The sequence below is a fragment of the Vombatus ursinus genome, unplaced genomic scaffold (assembly GCF_900497805.2).
Source record: "Vombatus ursinus unplaced genomic scaffold, bare-nosed wombat genome assembly UNPS02014798.1, whole genome shotgun sequence".
Lineage (NCBI taxonomy): Eukaryota > Metazoa > Chordata > Mammalia > Diprotodontia > Vombatidae > Vombatus > Vombatus ursinus.
Genome location: NW_020954576.1, coordinates 55,880,427 through 55,891,400, shown reverse-complemented (window position 1 = coordinate 55,891,400; position 10,974 = coordinate 55,880,427). Strand labels below are relative to the sequence as shown.

The 10,974-nt window shown below is 43.0% G+C and overlaps 1 protein-coding gene across 3 annotated transcripts in view; it reads right to left on the bottom strand.

The window, feature by feature from the left end:
- Positions 1 to 6: 6 nt before the first annotated feature.
- Positions 7 to 10,974, bottom strand: part of LOC114049638 (tropomyosin alpha-3 chain) — a 19,583-nt gene continuing 8,615 nt past the window's right edge. For 2 of the 3 annotated variants that reach the window (XM_027870912.1, XM_027870914.1), the window contains exons 6-8: positions 10,371 to 10,433; positions 9,795 to 9,864; positions 7 to 339 (exon numbers count right to left, since the gene is read on the bottom strand). In XM_027870912.1, the coding sequence (XP_027726713.1) occupies positions 257 to 339; positions 9,795 to 9,864; positions 10,371 to 10,433 (216 nt within the window). In that variant the 3' untranslated portion in view covers positions 7 to 256. Of the gene's footprint in view, positions 340 to 2,071; positions 2,353 to 9,794; positions 9,865 to 10,370; positions 10,434 to 10,974 lie in introns of those variants that run through there. The other variant, XM_027870913.1, reaches the window with a different exon arrangement.

Sequence of the window (10,974 nt, the reverse complement as noted above, 5' to 3'; positions counted from 1 at the left end):
CATGTTCCCTTAAATGTTGTTCCCAAAAGTGCTCAGCCCTTAGTCCATGTGAGATCTCTAGGGTAGAGCTGCAGACAGTTTTGGTGAAATTGACATGGGGAGTTGGAGGTAGGGGTGGGGTGGGGAGAGGGTAAGCAAGGACCCAGAGAAGAAAGCAGCCTTCGGGTTAAAGGTCAGCTTCAGGCAGGCTGGTCTCCAGCAAAGTCAGAGTCAGTGGAAGGAGCAGCGACAGGGTGGGGCTGGGGGAAAGGCGTTTCTACATCTCATTCAGGTCAAGCAGAGTCTGGTCCAGCATCCTTTGTGTGCAGAGGTGCTCCTCTTTGGTGCATTTCAGTTTATCTAATGGGAGCAAAGGGAAAGAGGTTACAATGGCTGGGAACAAAACTCCAAGCCCGTCCACACTCAGACATGCTCCCTACAGATGGGCGGCTACCGAATCTTACAGACCCGGAAGCAAGCTGCTGTTGCCTCACTTGGCTTTGCAGGCCTTTGTAGGCCTTTGCCTCCTGAAGCTACAGGTGTTGCTGTACTTCCTGTGGGAGGGAGTGTAGTCTTGTTATTTCTTAACCTTACAACCTCCACCCAAGCTCACACTACAGTTACAAATGTGACCCTATTCACCTCTGTGGTGAGCAAACCAAAAGACTGGGTGGCTGAAGTAATAGTGCCAAGTAGAGGAAACTTCAGGTTTCCTCTGAAGGAGGAAAAAACAGTATGTTCCAACCGAAAGGATACTGGGTCTGGAGACAGAAGTCCTAGGTTCAAACTCCCCCTCTATAACTTACTGCCTGTGCAACCTTAAGCAAGTCTCCTCATTTGAGCTGGACTAGATGGTCTCACTGTGGTACTATGAGCCAGGATGAGGGCATTTCCAGTAGCAGGAATGTACTTGACATTCCTGCTAAACAGAAGATCACCAAAGGTGAGGCTACAAAGGCTAAACTGCTCTCCAAAGCAGAGTAGAACAATGGGTAAGAATCACGAGAATAGGGGCAGCTAGGTGGTGCAGCAGATAGGGCACTGGCCCTGGATTCAGGAGGACCTTCAAATCCAGCCTCAGACACATAACACTTACTAGCTGGTGTGACCCTGGGCAAGTCACTTAATCCCACTGCCTAGTGCAAAACAAAACAAAAAAAAAAAAAGAAAAAGAAAAAGAAAAAAGGAATCACGACAATGCTTCCATGAAAACTAGGCTCAGCAGGCTAAAAGATCTCTGAACAAAAGGAATACCATACCTCCCACCACCAAACTTTGCTGAAGTATCATGCAGGCCTGGCCTATGACTGAGTCAGTTATACTGAAGCACGTAACACAGGGAAAGGTGCTCTAGGAAACAAGATCAAGAGGGACCAAAACTTGGCCAAGCCTCAAGAAGACTCCAACCCACCAAGCGAACCACCCTCCAGGTTTCTTCAGTTAAAAGCACAGAGTAATATCCTCACATGTCCCAACACAAGGTCATGACAGCTGAGAGTCAGGACAACCCCCATCCTTTTTCCCAATCCAATTTCTTTGCCCTTTCTCACCCCAGCCAGAACCAGCCCAGGCCTGGGCCTATAGATGAAGCATAGCTACACCATACAATCAATTCAGTCCTTTTATTGTTATAAACCATCCATGCAAAAGGAACACATCCTACAATCAGCGTACAGGTAAAGGAACAGCTAGGATTTAAGGGGAGAACAGATATCAAGGAGATGAATTCTCCTGGACTTACTGACCTCCCAATTTTTAGTTTCATTTGGAGTCAATGTCCACCCTGCCCCCTACAAATTCGTGTAAAAAGGGTAAGGAATGTCTGTATTGATTCCTTTGGATTTATACAGCCATGGAAAGGTTACCTTTTTTAAAAGGGTTATTTTTCTTCTTCAAGTATTAGAGGCAGCTAGATGGCACAGTAGATAGGGCACTGGACCTGGAGTCAGGAAGACCTGAATTCAAATCAGCCTCAGATATTTACTAGCTACGTGACCCTAGGCAAGTCACTTAAACCTTCAACTGCCTCAGTTTCCTCATCTGTAAAATAGGGATGATAATATCACCTACCTCCCAGGGTTGTTGTAAGCATAAAATCAGATAATATTTGTAAAGTGCTCTGCAAACCTTAAAGCGCTATATAAATGCTAGACATTATTATTTTTCAACTGCCCCAATTAAACAATAGTTTGCTCAGCCAGGGATAAGAGGGGGGGTACTGATCAGCTTTTGCTGGGGTCCAGGCCAATGAACTGTAAGCTTGGTTTAAGGGGCATTAGTGAGCCCCTTCCCGTCAGTCACACAGATCATGCAGCGTTAACTTCAGCTCGTTAGAGAGCAGGCGGTTTCGCTCAAGTTGGCTGTAGAGACGCTCTGCAACAGCGACAGAGGAGGAGAGGGGAACAAGAGGAAGAGAAAGGGAAAGAGGAGGAAAGGAGAGAAAAAAGGGAAAGTTAGTAGAGTATTGGAAGTGAATTGAGTTTTACAACTAGTTGGCATTACACATGCATCAGGGAATCACACTGGATGGGAAAAGGATTTGGACAGAGAATGGTCCAGTCAGCTAGCATCAAACAGTGTGGAAAGATCGTCAGGTGAAGGGGCCAGATCAGCAAAAGAGGAAAGTTAAGACTATGGGAAGATAATTGGACACAACATTTAAAGCAGGAAAACCCTGCACTGCAGCATCCCTAGTGTCAAAGACTGGGGCACACAAGAAGTCGCACAGAATGAGCAAAGAATGGTCCCCTTTGAAAGGCTGGGCTGCATTTCTCATCTACCCACTCTGGTGCCCATCTATCTGCAGGAAGTTTTTAGCCAATTAAGAGGTCAGGTCATCACTGAACTGTTAACCAAAAACCAAACTAGCAACCGAGATGTCAGCCTGTGTGTTTAAAATACACATCCGGATCAGCAGCAGGGAAAGGGAGTTGGGCAAGGAGCAAGTCAACCCTTATCTTGCAGTTCTATAGCTCTGAAGTTTCTTTCGCTTTTTATAACAGTTCCCAGGAATATCTCAGAGCCTTAGTTAATTTAACAAAGTACCAGGTATTTCCCAAATTTAATATGCTTTAGAAGACTAAAACTGTCAGGTTTTTTAAGGGCCTTTCCTTAAACTGTTTTTTTTTTCCTTTTCCTTCCCTCTAAGAAGCCAAGGGAATCCTAGAAGCACAAAGATATCCTTAACAATAGCCACCTCATCCTCTGGCCACAAACCCAATAGTAATTGACCAACCAACCACCGCCTGTACCTCTCAGTGCCAAAAAATAGGAAATTTTCTTCCTTGCTGACAGTAGGAAGCAGCTGGCCTATGGCCCATATCTTCATATACAGCCTCTGATCATACCCTTCAGTATGTAAGTCATTTATCTTCTCCCTACAAGGCGTTATATGTAGATCCTTATTTTATAGAGCCACATCCAAGGGGAAAACAGTTTGACAGAGAGTACGGGAGAAAGGAAGAGAGGAACCTGAAAATCCTGAACATTTCTGTCCTCTTTTTAAAAGGAGTGTTTCTTTTAGGATGGGACTTAGGGGGACTGATTGGTTGTACATCCTATCCACTGGAGGTCACATAAAAACTATACAATCCTGCAATCAATGTCAACAATTCTACAGTTTCCTGCCTGGTTGGCATCAGAAAGAAGGCAGTCTGTATTTGGTAGTGAATGCTATCTTTAATATCCCTATTCCATTCTCACAGAGCACCTACAGTTTTCCCAAATTCTTCAGAAATATCATAGAATCATAGGTCTACATGGTCAGGAAATCCTTAGGCTCCTAGGTCTCAAACTCTAGCCACACCCTACGGAACTTTCATTCCTACTTAGTGAAGCTTCTGAGGCCCATTTGTCATTATACTACCCTTACAAATAAAGATTTAAGCAGTTAGGCAGCATGTATTCCACTTAGGAAGAATAAGAAATTGTAAAAAACTATCAGAGGTGAGTAAGGGCAGAGCAAGTATTTAGGTGTCAGACCAAACCCTAAACTGGCTCTACAGAATGTCTGAGGCCCAAAGTTACACAGAAGGGGATATTCTCACCTTGGACTCTAGGCTCAAAAAAGGTTCATAGATTTTGGAGCTGGAAGGGACCATGGTGGTCCACCTGCTCAACCCTTACTTTACAAATGAAGAAACAGGTTCAGTGAGGTTGACGTATTCAGCCTCAGAGCTAGATCTGAACCCAAGTTAGATATCTGACTTTATGTGGAGTGAGTGTTCCTTCTACTAAGCTACTCCAACAAAAGTGAATTGTTTCAAGTCTCTTCACCAAATTGACCTTATATCCCCTTTCCTCATGCTTTGATAGTTAATAAGGATTTTATGATCAGATACTAGTTCAACAGTTAAAGACACATATTGGTAGGTAGTATGTGTCTTAGTAACACCTGTAAGGAAGGCAAGAAATACACAGCACACATCTGGTCCAATGTTCTTTCTCTAGTTAGCTCTGCCTACTTATGGGTCAATCCATTCACTAAGACACACTTGAGCTGCCATGGGCCCAAAATAGGCTAACTTTCCTTTTACCATAGAGAAGGGGAGACAGGAAGTTATCTCAGCCTTTTAAGATCAGTAAGTAAATATAAATCAGAACTAATTTCTACAAGCCTCAGTTTCCTCATCTCTAAAATGAGGGAGTTAGACTAGATAGCTTCTAAGTATATGATCCTATGATACTAAAATTCACTTACTGGAGAGAGTGGCTCACCAACAGACTGAAGGATTATGCCCTGGGAATAAAAGACTTGGGTGGGGCTAAAACCAAAGATGCTTGAACCACTCTGCTGGTGACATAGGGCTCGGTCATCTTCTGTTCTCCATCACACACCTGACAGGTAGGTGAATGGCTGAATAATTCTCTACCATAACCTCACACTGTCACCCTTCTTTCTGAGCTCAAAGAAAAAAAAAAAGGCCAATTGAATGGTCTAGGACCTAGATTCTAAGTAATTTTAAAATACTATAGTCTTTGCCACTGGAATCAACAAGCAATGAAGGCATTTTAATTCAGTCAGAGGTCTCCCTAATTGAGTAAGAATAGCTTAGTCTTAAGACAGACAAGGATAGGAGATACTGAATAGCAGCTAAAGCTATTGTTTTCCTCAAGATTAAATTCACACTGTTGAAGTTACCACTCCCTGTGATCACCTGTAGCATAGCTAGTATGATGGGCAAAGACTTTTTGGAAAACTTAACCTACAACTCTAACTTCCTTACTTCATTAAGGAAATTAAGGGAAAACTCCAGCTTCCTGCTCCATTCTCTCTCCTTTCCAAGACTGATCCTAGGGGCATTCTCTCTTGCCTCAGCAGCCTGTCAATTAGGTTCATCTCTCACTCTATATTATGTAAATCTCTGTCTTTGTTGTGGTTCTGTGTTGGGTCTCTCTCATCTTAAATAAATCTTGACCCTGTTCCCACGTCCAACTTCAAAAACTGAAGCTATGATCTTCAAGTTGGAAGGATCTCAGAAGCCGTCTGGCCCAACATCTAAGCAAACCAAGAATACACTCTAAAACATTGCTAGTGAGGGTGAATTCTGCCCATTGGCCATAGTCATTTACAGAAGGGCCCACAACTTCCTCCTTTCTTCCTATTAAACAGACTATTCCATCCTTGGACAATTTCTAATTATTAGGAAACTTTTCTTTTCATTGAGAAAAGAATGCGGAGACTTCCTTCTACCTAATCCTAACCTATGGAATGAAAAGAACAATGATTTTTTTTTCCCATGTGACATTTGGAATACTTAAAGCCAGTTATTTATCAGCCTTCTTAAACTGGGGTTCCAAAAAGTGAACAGTCACCATATCCCATTTTATCACTTCCAACTCACTCAGTTCCTTATAACTTGCCTTCTATCCCCAGTACTTACTAAAATTATTCTTGGACAAACTCAATTGTTTTCCTGCAGTCCTTATCCTCAGCTCTGTCCTTTAACACTAGATTAAGACCCTCTCACCCCTTGGGTTCTGTGATACTATACTACCCCAACTCTCCTTTGACTCTTTCCTCCTCTTATACAAACTGAATCCTGTTATTTCCCCCCAAATTCTGTCCTCAGTCTTTAATTCTGTGTTTGTGATTTTGTTTTTATTGACAGCTTCACCTCTATGAAGAGGTAGCTCCAACATCAAGTGCCCTCTATTCATCTATCTACCACAGCATGGCTCTCCTATTTATTAATGTTAATACTATTATTACCATTCTTATCACCTAAGCTCAAAAGCTCAATCTCAGTTTCCTGTCTATACTCCTTTCCTTTCCATTCCCACTTCCATCATCCAAGTTCAGCCCTTTATTAACACTTAAAAAAACTTTCCCAGTGGTCTTTCCCCACCTCATCCTACTTCTCTCTTTCTCTACCTCTAAGCTGTCCTGTTTACAGGTCAGTCTTAACATACCACGCTCTTTGTGGAGTCTGGTAGAAAAAGGGCCAGTCAGATCTGGATTCTAGGTTCTAGTATGGATACATATAAACTATGTGACCCTGAGCAAATAAATCCCTGAACCTAAATTTATCCATCTATAAGAGGTAAATATTTGTACCATCCAACTCTAATGCTACACACGACAATGTCATTGCCTTTCTCAAAAATCCCCAGCTGCTCCCCACTTTCTGTTAACATCCAGACTCCTTAGCATAGCCGGCAAAATCCTCCCCATCTGTGATGTGGCCGCACTGTTATCTTCCCAGTCTTGCCAATGACAATTTAGTTGGAGCAGAGGGATATTGTTTACCTTACCATTCCCCAAATGTGCTTTCCTACCTCCATGCTTTTTATTAGCTTGGAAGGCTTTAACTTATCCTGTTTCTGTGAAAAAATCCTATCCAGTTTCTTCATGAAACTGTCAACTTCAGTCATCAATCTTTCCCACATCTAAACTCCTATAGCAAATTCATTAGCAATCTGATGGCACTATATATTGCTCTCTATGACAAACATGTGAATTTCTTATCCCTCTTGAATTAAAAGGCAGATTTATTTTTATTTTATTGCTGTTTTCTCCTTACCATGATGGATGTTTGATAAAATACTTGCGAAATCAGTAATAATTCCCTGGTTCGTTCTTTCTGAGGCAGAAGAGCAAAGGAAGCACATCTGAAGTTGCTAACTTTTATATTAGACCTAGGTTCCCTTTTGGAATAGAAGCCTGACTTTCTGGGAAAGTAGAGAACAGTCATTCCTAAATAAGATTTCTACTATGGAATTGAAGAGAAACATAAGTGTCTAGAAGTTATGTCTCCTAAATGAGAAACCAATATAGACTGAGAAGGGGGGGTGTCTTCTATTAGAATAGCAGATGTTTGAATTATTAGACTCTTTACTACAAGGGTTGAGAGCTTAGAAGGTGTTTGTGATCTTTTCAATGGAAGTAAAGAACATGATAGAAGACACTCAAGGGTGGAATGGTTTAGAAGCTTGGAGGGATTTACCTTAAAAAGGTCTTTTCAACTTAAAGAAATAGGATCCTCTCAGAATCCACTAAGGACTCTGAACTATTATACCATTCTGGTAGTTCAACAAATCCTTTAAATATCAGGAAAGAATAGGCAAGACACACAAAAGTAGCTTTGATTTCACACATCATTGAGGAAGGAAAACCCACCATGCCTGCTCCCCACACCACACCCCTGAGAAGTCAGTTCCTTCCTTTGGACAGCAACATCTTTGTCAAGAACACAAAAGCTGGGTTGAGTGAGGCATCCAGCAGCTTGGAAATATTTTAATTTGGGGTGGAAAAAGGGGAATGAACACATAATTACTTTGTTAACCCCCCCATCCAATGCCCTGGGGACCAGCCAGGCCCACCCAAATGGAATCCAGGAAGAGCACAGGACGTTGGGAGTGCCGAGAGAAGGATTGTTTCCCCGAGCGGAGGGGGCAGATCCAGAACAGAGCAGAAACGGTGAGAGCTTATCTGTGTGGAGAAGTGAGAATGAAACCCCAGATGAGAGGGGCTTTCAACAGTCAGGGCACACTCAGGAAAGAGAAGTAGTATGGATAAGAAAACAGGAGGCAGGAATTACGGCCAGACTTTTGGCTTCTTTTGAGTTAGTAGAAAGGAGGGAGAAAGTCAGATTAGACTCAAGGATTAGAATCCACAAACAGAAAAAGGCCCTAAACAACTCTCTCTGGTGCTGGTTACTTCCCACTCATTTCTAGGACTCAGCTGGAGTTTTAAAGAACAACAACTTGGTCTTCCCTGGACCCGGATCACAAAGTACTACAATATGTCCATTGTAAGTGACTTTTGCTTTGTAAGGGTGGGCTTCTCGAGTCCAAGCGAGTCATTTACAATTCAGGCTCCAATTTCTTCATGAAACAGAGAAACACCCTAGGCTTAGTTGAGGAGACAAAAAGGCAAGAGACAATGTAACAAACACAGCATGAACAAAAGGTATGTTGTCTACACTTTACAAACAGGACCACTAACCAGTTTGTTAGGACTTGGGGGGAGGTCCCCAATTTTCTCATTGCCTTATCAATGGCCAAACCAGCAACCAGCACCACCTTTATTTTGATACTGAGGGTAAGGGTGGAGATGTTAGTGTTTCCAAAGACAGACATCAAAACACCACAGCACTCTCTGCACACCCTGTCCTCCCAAAGACAAAAGCCCAACCCCACTCTGCTGTCAGATAGTTACATAGAGGTCATGTCATTGAGGGCGTGGTCCAGTTCCTCGCTAATGGCCTTGTACTTCAGTTTCTGGGCATAGAGCTCATCTGGAGGAAAGGCACAGACAGCAACCGAAGAAAATGCAGGGATAGAGGTGAGATGTGACAGGGGTGGAGGAAATGAGGGCATCATCGACAAAGAGAAGAAAAAGAGTGGCTGTGGCACAGGAAGCGCAACTGGGGCAGCAGGAGTGGGCCTGAACTGGAAGCCATTCCTCTGATCCCAAGAGGGACAATTTCTACTTAGATCATCAGGGCTTTTCTTTCCTCTCTCCAACCCAATGTAGAAGTTGGAGTTTGAGGATGGTTATTCTTTTGGGGAGGTTCTTATGCCTGTGGCACTCTGGAGATATCCCATTCACTGAGAAACAAACCCCTGAGAGTGAGCCAAATCAAAATAAGGTACCCTGCCAGTATTTAAAATGCTACTCTAAGGCATATCCACTATCCCTACTATTTTTTTCTGAAGGGATATTCAACAGCTTAACCTTGCCCATAGGGAGAGAATGCACTACTGGTACTTAAGATGCTGCCCAACAGGCACACTCACTCCACTATGCCAGGCATTTTGATGCCTCACCCTCCCAACTTTTCAATAGGGATATCGTACAACCTAACCTGTGGCCACAGTGTTCTCAAGTGTTCCCAAGGCCAGACTGGTTGATCGGTCACTAAGCTATCAAATTAGTGACGGGAAGTACTTAGAAAGCTCTAGTTATTGCTCTGCCTTGGGGTGGAGGGCATAACCACAGTTTCCCTTTTTGGAGGACAGCTAGATGGGGAATTAAAGAAGTCTTGAAAGGTGACTGGGTCACTGAAGCCACTGCAACACATGAAGGGCCTGGTTTCAAATGCCATCCAAGTGCTAGGGGCATACAAAAAGGCTTCAAAGTATAAGGTACCAATCCTGGGGGCAGATTAAATAAGAGAAAGCAAGGTATTTCCCCTCTCTGCAATCATAAGACGGAATGCCACTCAATACAAAGGGCATGTACTGAGTCCCACTGTGTCTCCAGAGAAAGGTGGAGAGGCAGATAATTCTCTGCAGTCTTCAGAAATAGAAGGAATCTGGGGAGCAACATCTCTACCTACTTGCCCTTTACTTCTATCCCTTTTGCTTCATACCTTCCAAGTCATCAATTGTCTTTTCCAGCTTGGCTACCGATCTCTCAGCAAACTCAGCACGGGTCTCTGCCTGGGGAAGATATAAAACTGATCAGAACCAGAGATGGGCAAGTCTGAAATAAAAAGGACCCCCCAGCCCCTTTTCCCATCTAGATACACACCTATGACTGTAATGGCAAAGGAAACTCCCAGTGACAAGACTCCTACTAATGCAAAGGAGGCAATCCATTCTACAACCTCAAGTCTTAGAAAGTTGACCAGGAATTTCCCCCAGGGCACACAGCTAAGGCAGAAGCAGCAATATGCCTTGAACCTGGGTCTTCCTAACTTCATTACCACTCCCTCTCTACTTTTTTTTTGGTGAGGCAATGGGGGTTAAGTGGCTTGCCCAGAGTCACATAGCCTGTAACTGTTTTGTCTGAGGCCGAATTTGAACTCAGATCCTCCTGACTCCAGGGCCAGTGCTCTATCTATTTTGCCACCTAGCTGCCCCGCCCCTCTACTCTTGAGGCCCCAAAGCTAGATGGTTCATGCTAATATGGCTATGTATTACTTTAGTTCTCTATAACAGCTCACCTCTTTGAGTTTATCAGTAAGAATCTTTATCTCCTCCTCATATTTGTCTTCTTTCTGAGAATACTGCAAGAGAATTAAAGTAATAATGATTAGACCAAATTATCCTCATTGGCACTAACCTCCCCCCAAGAGCCAATGGAAATTAGTGCACTTAATGCCTCATGAGGAGAGGGGGAGTGGGTAAGGGGAGTTCTTTTAAAGATCATCTCATGTTCTAATTATCCACAGGCCCGATGTCCCAGGGCCCTTTTGATTGCAAAACTGCATTTTTTGATTGTCCTAAACTTTAAGAAGCTACCTTCTTCCTCTATTCATGAGGAAAGCCAGGGTCAAGATAACCCTTAATACACAGTCATTCACATTGATGTCAAATGAAAAAGTTAGTCCCCTGTACCTCTCACTAGACCTCAAATATGATACTACCTGCAAACCTATTTAGGTCAATGATAACTGCCTGTTTATTAAAAATTACAGGCCTGCCCTTTCATACCCAGAAAGCTATTTTAGACTTTAAAGTTCAGAGGGCATGAAGGTTCACTATCAGCCACCATGATTTGAACAGAGGGGTAGCCAGGAAAAAAAAAAAAAAAAAGAAAAAAAAAGG